General features: G+C 38.5%; 3 protein-coding genes across 3 annotated transcripts in view; all 3 read right to left on the reverse strand.

Annotated features, from left to right (window-relative positions):
• The window catches only part of LOC131773610 (fibroblast growth factor receptor 3), an 88,659-nt gene extending 85,327 nt beyond the window's left edge, over window positions 1-3,332 (reverse strand). The window contains exon 1 of the mRNA XM_066169163.1: window positions 3,206-3,332. Coding sequence (XP_066025260.1) covers window positions 3,206-3,332 — 127 coding nt within the window. The remainder of the gene's footprint in view (window positions 1-3,205) is intronic.
• Window positions 3,333-9,687: 6,355 nt separating this feature from the next.
• On the reverse strand, window positions 9,688-11,741 carry LOC136276810 (limbic system-associated membrane protein-like). The gene is given in 4 exon segments (XM_066168882.1): window positions 9,688-9,710; window positions 10,113-10,463; window positions 10,542-10,673; window positions 11,636-11,741. Coding segments are annotated over 4 exon segments (612 nt in total).
• Window positions 11,742-12,508: 767 nt separating this feature from the next.
• LOC131773614 (neural cell adhesion molecule 1-like) lies at window positions 12,509-16,635 on the reverse strand. The gene is made up of 4 exons (XM_066168883.1): window positions 16,581-16,635; window positions 14,847-15,117; window positions 14,176-14,438; window positions 12,509-12,762 (listed from the first exon to the last, which is right to left on the reverse strand). Exons 1-4 carry the CDS (start codon window positions 16,633-16,635, stop codon window positions 12,509-12,511), a joined length of 843 nt encoding a protein of 280 aa, XP_066024980.1.
• Between the last annotated feature and the right edge of the window lie 120 nt (window positions 16,636-16,755).

Consider the following 16,755-nt stretch of genomic DNA (forward strand, 5'->3'; position numbering starts at 1 on the left):
TTCGCGCGCTGCCAACTTTGCTACAACTTGGCGGGGATTTTAGAAATTGAACATCAGATTTTTGGGGATTTTGAAAGTATTCTAAGTCGATCGGTAATGTTCGAAAGAAATTTAAGGGCTAGAAAACCCGAAATAAGGAAAGAAGTCGAATCAAAATTGTGCAACGGAAATCAACTGGTAATTAAAATTTATCATGCAGGTTTCAGGGTAATTCTTTTTTGTGGAACTGATATAATCTAATTAAGATCCCGTCCACGCTACACTGGAGAAATTTGAAAACGGACTTTTTACTCTGAAAGCGCATCAAATGTTCTCCGTTCATATTCCGCCGGAGAAATTTGAAAACGCAACAATCACCGGCGACAAAAACGCTTGAGTGCATCCTTGAGGGTTAGGATTAATCACAAGATTATCGTGAATTCATTGTTTTCGAAAAGCTCCGTTTTCGTCTCCGGATTAGTGTGGACGGTAGGCTTAACCGTGGAATGAAGCTGCGTTTTCAAATTTCTCCGACGCAGTGTGGACGGGGCCTAAGGCAGGCTTGAAGACCCATGAGCACTTTTTCTCATATGTAGACTTGGACCCATACATTTAACCCAAGTTTAAGAGTGAATAAGTAAAGGCACTAAGAAATTTTTTCAACGAGATACAGAGGTCTAAATATTTTGTATATTTTCTCCCTGTCAGGGTCACCAGCCCTCACAACACAAAGGTAACTCAGCTGATTGTTGATGAACTTTGCCGCCAAGGCCACCGAGGTGGATTTGGTAAAGCTGCTGTACAACGTAAGTTTACTATATAAGCAATTTAAAACTAGAGGACACCACTGCAACCAAGATTTATTGTCCATAACAGATAATCAGGCCCCAATCACGCAATTTTGAAATTAAAGCCTTTTTTGTTTTGTTCAGGAACTGCCAAAAAGTATCATGAGCACTTACGGAGGACTGCCCTTGGAAAAATAACGGATGAAACAAAATTGAAAAATAAGAAAAAATCTTCGAAAAGAACGAGTAAGTATACAGTTAATATGCATTAAAATAACTTAAATGATACATTTTGAATGATGCAATAAAAGTTAGTTGAAAAGTACTAAAAAGCAAATTTTTCTTTATCTCATAGAAATATGAGAGAAGAAAAGCTCATGTCAAGGATGAGACTGAGTCCCGTGCCTTCGCAAAGTTAATTAAAGAGCACATGTCTAGTGACGATGATGACACAGATACTGATGAAGGCGAAGGAGGATGGGTGTCTAGGCCCCCAAAATACAGGAGAAAAACTCCTGAAGCTTTCCTGAACAAGTAAGAAGCATACTAAAGGTTTAGTCCTTCACTGATATTTCTAATAGCAAGGAAGATGGAAATGTTTCTATCCTTAAAAATTGTCCAGTATTGCCAGACTGTTCCTTGTTATTGGCAATGATGGACTGTAAATGTCAGGTAGGCTTTAAAGTCAGTTTATTTGTTAGTCACCTATTAGCGCTTTTTTGCCCGGTTTTTTTTAAGGGTTGGATTTACTGCACGGTATCAGTCAAGTCAACGGCATCTTCTAATTATAATATTGTTATTGTCTTGACAAGCGCAGCGAAAAGACAGAAAACGCAACAAACAAAAGGTGGAAACGAACAAAGGCTCGTAAAGGGGAGCCTGTAGAAAGAGAGCCACCCACAGGTTCTCCTAAATGGGTGCTGTCCGATGAATGGAGGGAAATCATGCAAAGGAGAGAGCAGGAACAAACGGAAATGTAAGAATACTGCTTAGCCTTTACACTCCTTATTGGATGCTGTCGCTTTTACTTTTAGTTTACCAACTATGAAAGTGAAGCACAGAAGAATGTATAAACTATGTAAACCGATGTAAAATTCTCTGTCTCTATACATTGCATGCTATGAAAAATTTCGTAATATGCTTGTTTCCTTTATACAAGGTTGTTACATTGTTTAACATTTAACATTAACATTTTTTTTGGTTAGACAGAGAACTTGAGGATGAAGAGACCACTGACGAAAGCAGAGCGGAAGAAAGAGAAGGAGAAGAAAGTGATAATGACAGCTCCTCAGGAAGCGATTGTGATTTTGAGAACAAATAGTTTGTTTTTCTGTGTGGGGATGTGTGTGAAAGGAATAGTGTGATTGTACATAAATCACAACTTTTTAATCATTGGATTATACCTTTTCGTAAATTAGATTTTCAACTTTCATTCTTCGCATTATTATTAACAATACTATTTTTGAGAAACACAAATGTTAGGTTTTTTAGTTTTTTTTAATGTATATGTACTACGAAAAAAACAACACGTGACTGAGGAATACTGAAATAAATTAACAGCTATTTGTAATTGAAGCATGAGATGATTCACGATTTTATGATTCCACCTAGATCACACGTAAACAATGCAAGACGCTGAACGTACCCCGTAAGAATAGTCGAGAATGGTGAATTTTCCCATTAAGATTTCTCAAAAAAGGCTCGTTAAAGCCCCACAATACGCGCCTTCTACTATCAGTACCCTTCCTGCTTCATGCGGTATACATGATATATACGGACTTGTGTAATAATGAATAAGAAATCCTGCAACGACTGTATACGTGCCTTCCACACAAAATCAGTATTCCTCATAATTCCTTCAGTATACAACATGTATACTGAAACGAGAACTGGCGTATAAGAAATCCTGCTACAAGTGTATAAGATCCTGCTATTTTCTTGGCATAGCCTGACGTATACTGATCCTTAAACAGTACCTTATACATCATGACACCTCCTTATAGATTCCGTACACGACTTTGTGTACTGACTGTATAAGACCTACATAAAGGACCGTATTCGGATTATTTCACGCAGTGTACAAAGCTTTACACTTGATAAGGTTAACAATTCGCACCAAGCAACTGTACTCCTCGAAGAATACTAGCAGGGTGCACTGGTAGGGTGCATTCGAAAATAATACTGGCACATTGCATTCGAAGTGTCGCACTTCGCGACGAAACTGAGTATATCACGAGACAAACGGTAACAATTTCCTATTTTTCACAACTATAAAAGTAGTCCAGTGAATATGGAAATCATATGGAAATTATCTAAAAGTTCCAAAGAACACATGAAACATTACTCACAGAACAGATTACTGCCATGAAATTCGAAGCAGGTATTTTTAAACCGTACCTGGAGTATTTACATACCTCAGTACAAAGATCAAGGCTTACCATTCACGGTAACAGTAACATCCGTACTAGATACTGTTCCTACAGTGTTGTTAGCCACACATCTGTAGACGAACACTCCTCCACTTGCCAATATTTCGCTCCACATCCCTGAAAGGCTGAGGGCCATGGTAGTGTAATTTTTAAGCAGCTGGTAGGTCGTCACTGCTGGCTTAGTATCAGCTGAGCATTTTAAGGCAATAGTATCACCCTGACATGCTTTGCCGTGGATCACAGAAGTTTTAAATTGCACATTCTCTGGTTTTTCTACATTGGGTCGGTAATTTAGTGTACATAAATCAGTGTAAAAATAAAACAAAAATTAAGGGATAATTTGATAAAGTAGCAGAATAAGACTGAACGTGATATGATAAAAGTCGTAAAATGCTGAGATTACTTTACAATGACCCTTTGGCGTTTGCATAAGAGAGGTCTGACTGTATTACAAATTACATGCCTTAATCTGTTTGAAATTAGCGATACCTTAAACCCAATTAATACAAAATGTGCACATGTACATTATACATGTGACAATAGCCATCGTCAGAGTGTATATTTACAAAACATACAGATAAACGTAAACTTTTAAGGAAAAGGAACTGTCAAACTTACGCAGCACAATAATGTTTGCTGTCCCTGTTGCATTGCCACATTCATTACTGGCTTCACATTTGTATTCACCAGCTTGACTCCTGTGAATGTTTGTAATCTCCAACCTGTATCCACTAACACGTTGACTCTCAGGTGTCATCCAAGACACCATTGGTGGAGGAATTCCAAATACATTACACATAAGAGCCATATTGCGACCTTCAGTTACATTCTGATCTTGTGTTATTATGATAATTGCAGGCTTAAGAGGCTGTCTCTCTTATTTCCACCCGGTCAATTTTGCGTCAAAAATAATTTTGCCTGAAACTCTGTTAACAGAAAGACTTTACCTAGGAAAGAACTAAATTAGATTTGGTTTGATTCGAAATAATTTTCTGACTGCATTACGGGCCATAATTATTTCCCAGTCCGTAGGGACCGTCGCAACGTCTCGAAAATTGAAAAATAGGCATCTTTTGTAACGTTGTAAAATATTTGATTCGCATAGTTAAGCCACAGAATTTATATCAGATTGCTTAAAAACCTTTCTAGTTTGCCAAGTTTTGGGATTTGGGACCTGGTTGACGATTCTATCCTACACAGCCGTTAAGTTTAGACCTTTATAGGCAAAAATATACAAAAACCCCTGTACGTTTTCGATTTTTCAAAAGTTATGACCGTTTGAATCAGCACATGTACGAGCATTCGCGATTTTTTCGCCTACACCAAAATCGAACCACTGGAGAAGATTTCGTCATAAATACAGCTTACCCGCTTTGCAACCCGGCTTCATGGCTCACTTCAGAATTTTTCTAATAACCAAATTGGTGAAATCCATGATAACTTCAACAAATAGCTAGGTATTGCCTTCGAAAAGAAGGCGGCATCCATCGTGATTCGTGGTATCAAAACAAATGCCGGAATTGGCCACATTTCGCGGTGAATCACCCATTTAACATCGTTGCAGAGCTGAATTTTTTCCAAAATCAGAATATAAACTCTCCATGTTTGGAAGCTGAGGGAGAAATGAAGGTTTTAGGCTTCTGAAGTGAAGAAATAATCGCTTAAATTTAGATCCAGTTCGATGTTATACTGTTCTCACAAAGGTCCGCACAAAAGAGAAGACCGCTGATAGCTTGTGCCGTACGTTGTGCCATAGGGTTTTGTTTTGTATCCCAAAGTAATATTTGGGCAGAAAAATTTTGGATGAAAAGAATAAATGCTTTTACCTGGAGTTTGATATCATATAATTAATAAATCAATTTCAAATATCCTAAGCTTGCTTCTCTCGGTTCCGCGTTGATTGTGTCCACAGAACAGCAACCTGTCAATAGCCGGAGAAATCGTGGGTTTATGTGAAATTTCAGATATTCCTCACTTCCCAAACTGGTGAACTGGACTTTATGATAACTCCAGCAAATACCTCCAAAATTAAGCGGTCAGCATCTGTCGATACTCTTCTTTGACTCGTTGTTGCGAACTAAACTCGAAAACTAAAGCCATGTTTCGCGCTTAATGTCCCGTTGAAACTTTGGATTGCAGCTGCATTCTCTTCAAGAATCAGTCATAGAACTCCACTTGTAAGTCTATGTGTCGAAGTTTGGCGTTTTGGAATTTAAAGCTGAACGATTGCACTATCGCGCATAACAGAGGTCCGCATTAATCATCGCGAGTGAACCTGCTAACCCTTTATTTTTTTTGGAAGGCCTGCAAGCGTAGTATGGCATGCAAGTGCTTCTTCGAAACCAGAGAGGCTTCAGTCTGTAGCGAGTCTTCAGCGAGGTTGTTAAAGCTTTCATTGGACAGAGGATACGCATTGACGAAACACCCAGTGAAGGGAACAACAGCTGCAGTAAGAATAGTAGACGAATCAAAGAACACTCTCTGTATAAATAAGATTGAGCATTTTAGTAGCTTCCACAACTTCGATTCGAATATGGAGATATCGGTCTGAGAGTTTGGAAATGTTATGGCATCGGTAAAGGGAAGTACATTCCATATGACGTAATTTATATCAAGCATCAAGGTCAAACGTCCCTTCAAACCATAGAATCTCAAGGGTTTTATGATCCTCCTGAAAAGCGTGTGGTCAAGCGTCGTTCAAAGGGCAGCAAGGAAACAGAGAGTACAACGCCATTGTTTGAATGCTCTGTGTTTGGATGTGTTGAAGTGTTCGAAACCTTTTCGCAGCTGGAGCTGCACCTGGACGTTGGAAAGCATACAGTCAGCAGGTTAAAGCCAGTATGATGCAATCAAAAGGGACTGGGCCCTTAAGTTCTCGTCGATAGATACCGCTGGTATCGAGTGTTCGAGCTGTTCGTTAGATTCTAGTACACCACTCACTTCTCCCGTGGATACTTCGCCCCACTCGTCTTTACGAACAGGATGGGCCGTAAGCAAACCAAGGGGCAGCGTTAGATTTTCAGAGAAGGTAAAAGAATACCTAACGGCACGGTTTACACTTGGAGAAAGAACTGGGCGAAAGGCCGACCCCGCCCAAGTTGCAGTGGACATGCGAAATGCGAAAAATGAATCAAATGCACGTTTGTTCAATAGAGAACAGTAGCTGACAAAGAACCAAGTTCAGAACTTTTTCTCCCGGCTAGCAGCAATGCGGCGAAAAGATCAGGGTGTGATCGGGATATCACTGGATGAGGAGGAAGATATCCAATGCGTCCAGGAAAATTCCGAGAGATAAGATCTGGTAGACAAAGTTAACAAAGAGATCAAAGTCTCACATCCAATCTGCTACGATACGTAGGACCTCTGTGAACGTTACCACAATAACACACTTCAGAAATTCAATGTGGTTTTGCTGAGAGCCATCTGTAGTCATTTTGAGATCCCTGTAAAATTGAGAGACTGTGATTGTCAGTGTGTTTCTCCGTAGACTTATGTAAACAATGTCTTATACGGTGGCTGAAAGTGTAGAATATGCTCTACAGATACAAACTACCTTTACTTCCGATATCAAGTTCTGACGGCGTTGTTATAGTGTAATATATTATAATATCTAGCAGTCAGTGAAATATTTTGATGAAATCGATTGAAAATTTACCAAAAGCAACACTTATAACATCTGTTCATACGAAGCATGTGTCAAGTTTTTAACACGTTGGTAGCCGATTTCTCCGGCTATTGACAGGTTGCTGTTCTGTGGACACAATCGACGCGGAACCGAGAGAAGCAAGCTTAGGATATTTGAAATTGATTTATTAATTATATGATATCAAACTCCAGGTAAAAGCATTTATTCTTTTCATCCAAAATTTTTCTGCCCAAATATTACTTTGGGATACAAAACAAAACCCTATGGCACAACGTACGGCACAAGCTATCAGCGGTCTTCTCTTTTGTGCGGACCTTTGTGAGAACAGTATAACATCGAACTGGATCTAAATTTAAGCGATTATTTCTTCACTTCAGAAGCCTAAAACCTTCATTTCTCCCTCAGCTTCCAAACATGGAGAGTTTATATTCTGATTTTGGAAAAAATTCAGCTCTGCAACGATGTTAAATGGGTGATTCACCGCGAAAGGTGGCCAATTCCGGCATTTGTTTTGATACCACGAATCACGATGGATGCCGCCTTCTTTTCGAAGGCAATACCTAGCTATTTGTTGAAGTTATCATGGATTTCACCAATTTGGTTATTAGAAAAATTCTGAAGTGAGCCATGAAGCCGGGCTGCAAAGCGGGTAAGCTGTATTTATGACGAAATCTGCTCCAGTAGTTCGATTTTGGTGTAGGCGAAAAAATCGCGAATGCTCGTACATGTGCTGATTCAAACGGTCATAACTTTTGAAAAATCGAAAACGTACAGGGGTTTTTGTATATTTTTGCCTATAAAGGTCTAAACTTAACGGCTGTGTAGGATAGAATCGTCAACCAGGTCCCAAATCCCAAAACTTAGCGTCTAAATCAAGGTTATTTACGGCCATCGGCCGATGGCGATTTCTAGTGGTCAGAATATGCTAAAATTCGCCTTTTCAAATTTGTTGAGAGGGCAAATTCTAACTTTCTTGGCAAACTAGAAAGGTTTTTAAGCAATCTGATATAAATTCTGTGGCTTAACTATGCGAATCAAATATTTTACAACGTTACAAAATATGCCTATTTTTCAATTTTCGAGACGTTGCGACGGTCCCTACGGACTGGGAAATAATTATGGCCCGTAATGCAGTCAGAAAATTATTTCGAATCAAACCAAATCTAATTTAGTTCTTTCCTAGGTAAAGTCTTTCTGTTAACAGAGTTTCAGGCAAAATTATTTTTGACGCAAAATTGACCGGGTGGAAATAAGAGAGACAGCCTCTTAAGCCTGCAATTATCATAATAACACAAGATCAGAATGTAACTGAAGGTCGCAATATGGCTCTTATGTGTAATGTATTTGGAATTCCTCCACCAATGGTGTCTTGGATGACACCTGAGAGTCAACGTGTTAGTGGATACAGGTTGGAGATTACAAACATTCACAGGAGTCAAGCTGGTGAATACAAATGTGAAGCCAGTAATGAATGTGGCAATGCAACAGAGACAGCAAACATTATTGTGCTGCGTAAGTTTGACAGTTCCTTTTCCTTAAAAGTTTACGTTTATCTGTATGTTTTGTAAATATACACTCTGACGATGGCTATTGTCACATGTATAATGTACATGTGCACATTTTGTATTAATTGGGTTTAAGGTATCGCTAATTTCAAACAGATTAAGGCATGTAATTTGTAATACAGTCAGACCTCTCTTATGCAAACGCCAAAGGGTCATTGTAAAGTAATCTCAGCATTTTACGACTTTTATCATATCACGTTCAGTCTTATTCTGCTACTTTATCAAATTATCCCTTAATTTTTGTTTTATTTTTACACTGATTTATGTACACTAAATTACCGACCCAATGTAGAAAAACCAGAGAATGTGCAATTTAAAACTTCTGTGATCCACGGCAAAGCATGTCAGGGTGATACTATTGCCTTAAAATGCTCAGCTGATACTAAGCCAGCAGTGACGACCTACCAGCTGCTTAAAAATTACACTACCATGGCCCTCAGCCTTTCAGGGATGTGGAGCGAAATATTGGCAAGTGGAGGAGTGTTCGTCTACAGATGTGTGGCTAACAACACTGTAGGAACAGTATCTAGTACGGATGTTACTGTTACCGTGAATGGTAAGCCTTGATCTTTGTACTGAGGTATGTAAATACTCCAGGTACGGTTTAAAAATACCTGCTTCGAATTTCATGGCAGTAATCTGTTCTGTGAGTAATGTTTCATGTGTTCTTTGGAACTTTTAGATAATTTCCATATGATTTCCATATTCACTGGACTACTTTTATAGTTGTGAAAAATAGGAAATTGTTACCGTTTGTCTCGTGATATACTCAGTTTCGTCGCGAAGTGCGACACTTCGAATGCAATGTGCCAGTATTATTTTCGAATGCACCCTACCAGTGCACCCTGCTAGTATTCTTCGAGGAGTACAGTTGCTTGGTGCGAATTGTTAACCTTATCAAGTGTCAAGCTTTGTACACTGGGTGAAATAATCCGAATACGGTCCTTTATGTAGGTCTTATACAGTCAGTACACAAAGTCGTGTACGGAATCTATAAGGAGGTTGTCATGATGTATAAGGTACTGTTTAAGGATCAGTATACGTCAGGCTATGCCAAGAAAATAGCAGGATCTTATACACTTGTAGCAGGATTTCTTATACGCCAGTTCTCGTTTCAGTATACATGTTGTATACTGAAGGAATTATGAGGAATACTGATTTTGTGTGGAAGGCACGTATACAGTCGTTGCAGGATTTCTTATTCATTATTACACAGGTGGAAATAAGAGAGACAGCCTCTTAAGCACAAAGATCATTGCTTCCCTAATATAAATGTGCTTTTATTCCTCTTCAACCCGATTGTCTTTCACAAATAAAAACATAAGAATATGCACATATACACTCGATTGCCAAAAACGTTGACACCCGAAAAAATATTAGCAACGAGCGATGAGACCCAGCGTCTTTATGGGTAAAAATGTACATGATAACCTTGTATACATATTGTTGCATGTGGCAAATGATAAAAGCCTCAACGTTTTCGTGCAAGAAAAGAATGAACATCGACAGAGATGTTCCTGAATAATGGAAAGCCACAGAGCGAACATTTCGCATAAGGCTGTTGAGTCCCATCAATCATGGATCCTGCTTTATAAGTGTCAACGTTTTCGTAATCGAGTGTCTGTTCGCTCATGCAAATGCTGTCTTTATGTGTGTAGTTTTTCAAATTGTTCTCAAATAAACACAATTTGGACTATTTGCTTACCATTCACGGTGACAGTAACACTCCTGCTGTATTCTGATCCTGAAGAGTTATTGGCCGCGCATTTGTAAACAAAAACTCCTTTACTTTTCAAAGTCTTGCTCCACATCCCCGAGGCACTTGTGTTTAGAATGGCAGTTTCGTTCTCAAACAGCTGGTATGACGTCACGCCTGGATAAGCATTAGCTGAGCAGTTAAAGCTCATGGCTATTCCCCTACATGCTTTGTCGTTCATGGTAGAACTCATTAACTGAACATTCTCAGGTTTGTCTAGGGAAAAAACATACAATTTATAAATACAGTTTAATTAACCTTTGTAAGCTACATATTACAAAGTAACCAAGGAGTCTCCCTCTTTATCTGCCTGATGCCGAAGCTATGATTAAAGAAGCCTCTCTAAAAAAAATGTTACAGAGAAGGAAATCGATATACTTTGGCGCTGGCCACCAGGCTTAATCCAAGACACTGTTGGTGCGGGGAATCCAGGCACGTGACATGACAGAGTCACATTGCTACCTTCAGTTATATTCTGATCTTGTGTTATTTGGGTGATTGAGGAAGGTACTGAAAAAGAAAAGTGAAAATGTGAAAGGATCTTAAAAGTAGCTAGTAATCAGCTTGTACACTTTAACACCTGCATCATTTCATTCCCAACTTACAGTGCGTGTAATTCCTTTCGACTCAATTGCCACCGACAAACATCATGACACTTAAAATCATGCGTGTATACACTAGATGGTTAAATGGTAGACACCTAAAAATCGTTAGCGATGAGTTATGAGACTCAACAGCATTATGCATGCACATGTCTATAATAACCACAATAAGTTACAAGTGGTAAATGATAGAAGCCAACAATGCTTTCCCGTGAGAAAAGGCTAACCATAAACAGCAATTTACCATGAATATTATCATAAGATGCAACTGTGCAAAAAATTCCCATAAAGCTATTTACATGTAGTCTTATCATTCATGTCGTCTCATCATTCATGAATCATCCTTCCCCAAAAAAGTGAATCTTAAAAGTAGCCAATGACCAGCTTGTGCACTTTAACAACTGCATCCTTTAGTCCCCAACATACAACGTACGTGTAATTCCCTTCGACTTCATTACCACCTACAAACACCAAGATAACTAAGACCATGCACGTATACATTATGTGGCTAAATGGTAGACACCTAGAAATCGTTGGCGATGAATGATGAGACCCAACACATTATGCATGCACATGTCCATAATAACCACAATAAGTTACACGTGGTAGATGATGGAGGCCAACAACCCTTTCCTGTGAGAAAAGGCTTATCATAAACAGCAATTTGCCATAAATATTATAATGAGATGCAACTGTACAAAAATTTCTCATAAAGCTGTTTACATATAGTCTCATCATTCATGAATCATCCTCCTAAAGTGTCAATGTTCTTCTATAACTGGGAGTATGTATACTCACGAACGTGCCCAGTATGTGTGTATAGCTTATGGAACGGTTTAAACAAGCCCTAGTTTGGGTTATTTTGCTTACCATTCACGGTGACAGTAACACTCATGCTGTATTCTGATCCTATAATGTTTTTGGCCACGCATCTGTAGACAAACACTCCTTTACTTTCCAAAGTCTTGCTCCACATCCCCGAGACACTTGTATTTAAAACGGCAGTTTCGTTCTCAAACAGCTGGTATGACGCAACGCCTGGATTAGCATTAGCTGAGCAGTTAAAGCTGATGACTTCTCCCGTACATGCTTTGTCGTCCATGGCAGAACTCATTAACTGGACATTCTCAGGTTTGTCTAGGATAGAAGAAAGAGACAATCAAGTGTCACTCAGAGTTCTCCAAAATTGTAGGGCAAAATGTTTTATTATATATAAACTGCAGATTTTTACAAAAATTTCCAGCCCTAGGGAAAACTGTAACTGTACATGACAACGTAAATTTACAATAAATTTTTACGTGTTTGATATTGCCAATCAAGTGCCAACACATCACTTACCTTAACCCCATTCTGACAAAGCATGCACAATTCTCAATGGAAGGTTGTTCCTCGAATTTGTTTGGATTAACTGAGATGTTAAAACAATCAAAATACTGCATGGTTTCTTATGGATATAAACTTCTCTTCTCGTGTGGACCTCGGTATATCAAGTGGAACACTTACAAAGAAATTCTATACCTAGCGTTATTCTCTATTCAATTTCCAATGCAATAAAACTGCGGCCTCATAAGTGCTCCTTACTTTTTATTAATTTCAAAACAAGCTTGAGAAAAGTGAGAGGAATGCCACACAGCTCGAGAATCTAGCAACTCACACTTAGCAAAGAGTGAAAAGTGGGCTACAAGATGAACACTCTGGAACTTGATGCATATTTTTACTCGATCATCATTAAATAAATAATAATCACTTACAGAGTACAATGAGGAAAGTGCTGGCAGAGCTATTTCCACAGTCATTTGCAGCTTCACACTTGTATTCACCGGCATTATACCTGCTGATGTTTTTAAGATAACGCATGACTCCACTGGACTGACTGGGGCTGCTTACTTCTGTCCATGCTACAGTCAGCACAGGACCTCCAGAAACATTACAGGTTAAAGTCCTGTTTTCATCCTCTATCACTGTGATATTTTCCAATGGATAAACTTTAGAGGGCCCTGAGCAGAAAGAGATAACAAAAATTACAAGTGTAAAACTACATGTTTATGAACCTACACACTCATCAAATTTTTGCACAGAGCCAAAATTAAGTGTGAAGTCGCTTTCATCAATATAAAGATTTAAGTACCATGATGGTGAAAATGAGTGAAAAATTATTTGTGGTAGAGAGGCATTCAGCTAAGAGATGGCAAAAAAGGAAAAAAAAAAAGAAGTTTTCGATTTATGCAAAAAAGCTGTAACAATGAAGCAGATCAAAATCGCCTCTTCTACCAAAAACTGCGAAGAGCTGCTGAAGGAGAAATTACCAACAAGTGAGGGCAAATTTCCAGTCCAAAAAAGTTTTATTGCTCGGACATACCATGTCTCATTTCTCTCATTTTAACCACCACTACACCTAATCCTTTATACAGTTCACTTCACACTTAGCGTCGTCCTCGCACCACAATTTTGGCACCAGATCACTGAACCGCAGGAACTCAGAAGTGGCCTATTAGCAACCACCAGACAAAGAAAAACAAAAACAAAAATTTCTTGATTGTCGGTCCAGTTTTGAAAGGAAAAATGCTTGTATCCCTTGTCTTTCTTTTTTCCCCTCTTGCAGTTCCATAACTTCCTAATACTCAAACACCTAAAGTGAGTGGTGATTAAGTCGCATTGATTTCGTTGATTGTGTTATTACATGCAACATTTAAGTCTAACCATCAACTTTGCATTTGGAAGTTTGGTGATGAATTCTCAAGTGAGCCAAGACGTCATTTTCAATGTGGAGGTTTTTTAATATGAATATTTCAGCTCACTTCAAATGAGAAGTTCGTTTCTCGGCTAAGCGATACACCGAAATTCTTCTCCCTCCTTCCATTAATCGGCCAGCCAGCATACTTGTTAATTTGGCAAATAAAAATGTTGCACAGCTGCATGTAAAGTATTATTAGATTCACTAGACTTTCATGTAGCATAATACAGAATGTGGATGGGGCGACCAATTTTTTTTTTTTATTTTATGGTGACCATTTTTCAATTGGGGCCCTGGATAGGATTGATTCTAGACAGTCATCAATTAACAATTGAAGAAACAGGATTGTTTTAAAAAAACAAGAATATAAAAGCCTTCATAAGACGATACTGCAAAGTGCTGTGATTGTTTTTCACCTAAAGTGGACTGGTGGTCAGTTTTTTTAACTTACATGTGACACCTGAATTAATCTATTACATTATAATGTAAACTATAAGAACAGTGAAACTAATACACAATATTAAAAGTAACCTCACCGACAAAAGTACTCATGTGCCGACGCAATGTACAACATTACGGGGAAAATGGTATTAAAGCTTCACACCCTACACCAGTATTCTTTTACCATATGTAAGCTAGTAACTGTAACAGATAACAACTACTTCTCACACTGTACCTTTTACTGTGACATTTACAGTCTTCTCAGCTGTACCAACAGTGTTATTAGCCACACATTTGTAGCTGAAGTCTCCTTCTTTTAAATATTTCCTTATCCATACCGCAGCTGAGCTGTTTCCATCATTAACTAGTATTTCATTCTCAAACATTTGATAAGTATGCACTGCAGGTTTACCATCTGCTGAGCAGGTGATACTGATAACATCACCTTTACATACAACTGAGTCATTCACCATAAACTTTAAATTCTCTGGTTTGTCTCTAGAGAAGAAAATAACAATATTTGATCATGCATCAGTATTAGAGCATGTGGCCAGTCCAATGCAATTGGCGACTGATACCTCCTCCTCTTCTTTCTTTTTTCTTTCTTTTATTCTGACTTGCAGCTTTTTTAATATCATTTATTCTCTCCGAATCTCACAACACCCTATACTGGGCTGTATAGCTCTTTCAGGCCCTGCTCGAAATATCACAACGTATTTCAATAAAATTGCCCACATGCCTTTACCACTCGTAAAAGAGGTACATCTTCACGCACCTTTTTTTGTGGTTGATTTACACCTTTTTCCATTTTGGAGTTTTATTTTGCATTATTTTTTCCTACTACATGTATGACAATCAATCCTAAATTCTATGAAAAATAAAAACCAACAGAATAAAATTATCTACTTACAATTAACTTCTACTTTCACCGTGCGATTTGATGCAGTTCCTATCCCATTATATGTTGTACAACGATATGTTCCACTGTTATTTCTGTTGGTTTCAAGGACAAACTGATTCCCAGTTCCCAGTACAACACTGTCAATGCCATGAGTATATACTTTGGTCCAGGTAATGTTTGGTGCTGGTTCACCATCTGCTATACACTCTAAAGTAATACTGGGGTCACCTTCCACAACAACTGCATCACTTCTTACGTTGTTAAATTCTGGTGGATCTGTTAAAGAATTAAAGACAAACAGGCAACTTTGCACACTATCCGCGATATACTCCAATATGACACTTGGGTCACCTTCAACAACAATTACATATCTACTGATTGAATTGAATTCTGGTGGATCTGTTCAGAAGCGACAGCAGTGATAGACTATCCCACAGTCAAAATTTGCAAAATTGAACCAATCTGCCTCAAAACTTAGCTACTAAAATCAAAGTTAAAAATCCTGAAATGTCTGAACAATTACCACTTTCAATTCCTTGATATTTGCAATTGTACGAATTGCAGGTTATTGGAGTATGTGACAGGACTTTGTGCTTCTGTAAGATTTCCAGGTTGACTATGATAAAGACAGTACTCCTGTGAGGGTAAAGCGGGCAAAAATAATTCCTTGTATGCACACTCTCTTTTCTTAAACCTGCTCTTTGAAGTACGATTGAAATTACAAAAAAAGAAACAGCTTCCTGAATGCAAGACTTCAAATATTGAAGTTTCTCCCATTTGAACGCTGTTCCGCATCGAATAAAGGGGGTAAGTTTCTAAAGAAACTGTGGTGCTGCGTCGGTGGGAGAGTATTACAGAGAAATTTAGTGTGATCAACTGAGTTGAAAACGTAAATTGGCCTGTGTAAAGAGTTTAAAGGCTGACGTTTCGGGCGTTAGCCCTTCGGCAGAGCGATTGGAGGAATTGTGAGTTGTGTGTGGCTTTATATGTAGAAAATGGAGCTACGCTATTGGTGGGAATGTGGTGACGAGGAAACAAGAATAAATTAGTTGAATGAGAAGCGCTCGTTGATACCGTGGGGATTAAGAGTGGCGATCTATAAGATAAATTATTGTTCTAGAATTTTGCTACTTTCCGAACTCTCTGGACGTAAGGAAAGGCTGCAAACTGCCATATGTTGTTTAGAATGATTAGGGAGATTATAGTGTCTAGCGAATGATTTGGATACGTCCTTGTCGTTTCTTTCTACGTCGCGAAGGTGTTCTCGGAATCGGTCGCCTAGCCGTCTTCCTGTTTCACCAATGTACAACTTATTGCAATAATTGCAAGTTATCCAGCAAATGACATTAGCGGAGGTGCACGTAAAGTGATCAGTGATCTGAATGGATCTCTTGGGTCCCGACATTTTCTCTACGTTATGAATAATAGGACAAGTTTTGCATCGTTAGCGAGTGCATTTGAAGTTCCAGGTTGGTCATCGCTTTAACATGAACTTGTGACCAAAAAGTTGCCAATGTTTTTGTCACGTTTGAATGAAATTAGTGGAGATTGCGAAAGGATAGTACTTCAGTGCTATATTCCTAAGCTACCCAGAAAATAGCAGCTTTTTGCGTCAAGAATGAATGAAATGAAATATCTAACAACGAAACGAGATTCACCTTCACGGAACGATTTCAATATTTTTCAACAAGTAGAAACAGTAGAGATAACATTCATGAAACTTTTGGTGGTTTACTTACACTGTACTCGAACATTCACGCTGTCGCTGGTAGTCTCGAAATTACTGTTGGTCATGTCAATTTCGTATTCTCCACTCTCAAATCGTTGCAATGCAAATATTGTAATTTCTGCTCGTGTAGCATTGATGTTTTCTTAAATGCGACCCTGGTAAACACTTTCTGGAACCACTGCGTC

Source organism: Pocillopora verrucosa, chromosome 6 (genome assembly GCF_036669915.1).
Source record: "Pocillopora verrucosa isolate sample1 chromosome 6, ASM3666991v2, whole genome shotgun sequence".
Lineage (NCBI taxonomy): Eukaryota > Metazoa > Cnidaria > Anthozoa > Scleractinia > Pocilloporidae > Pocillopora > Pocillopora verrucosa.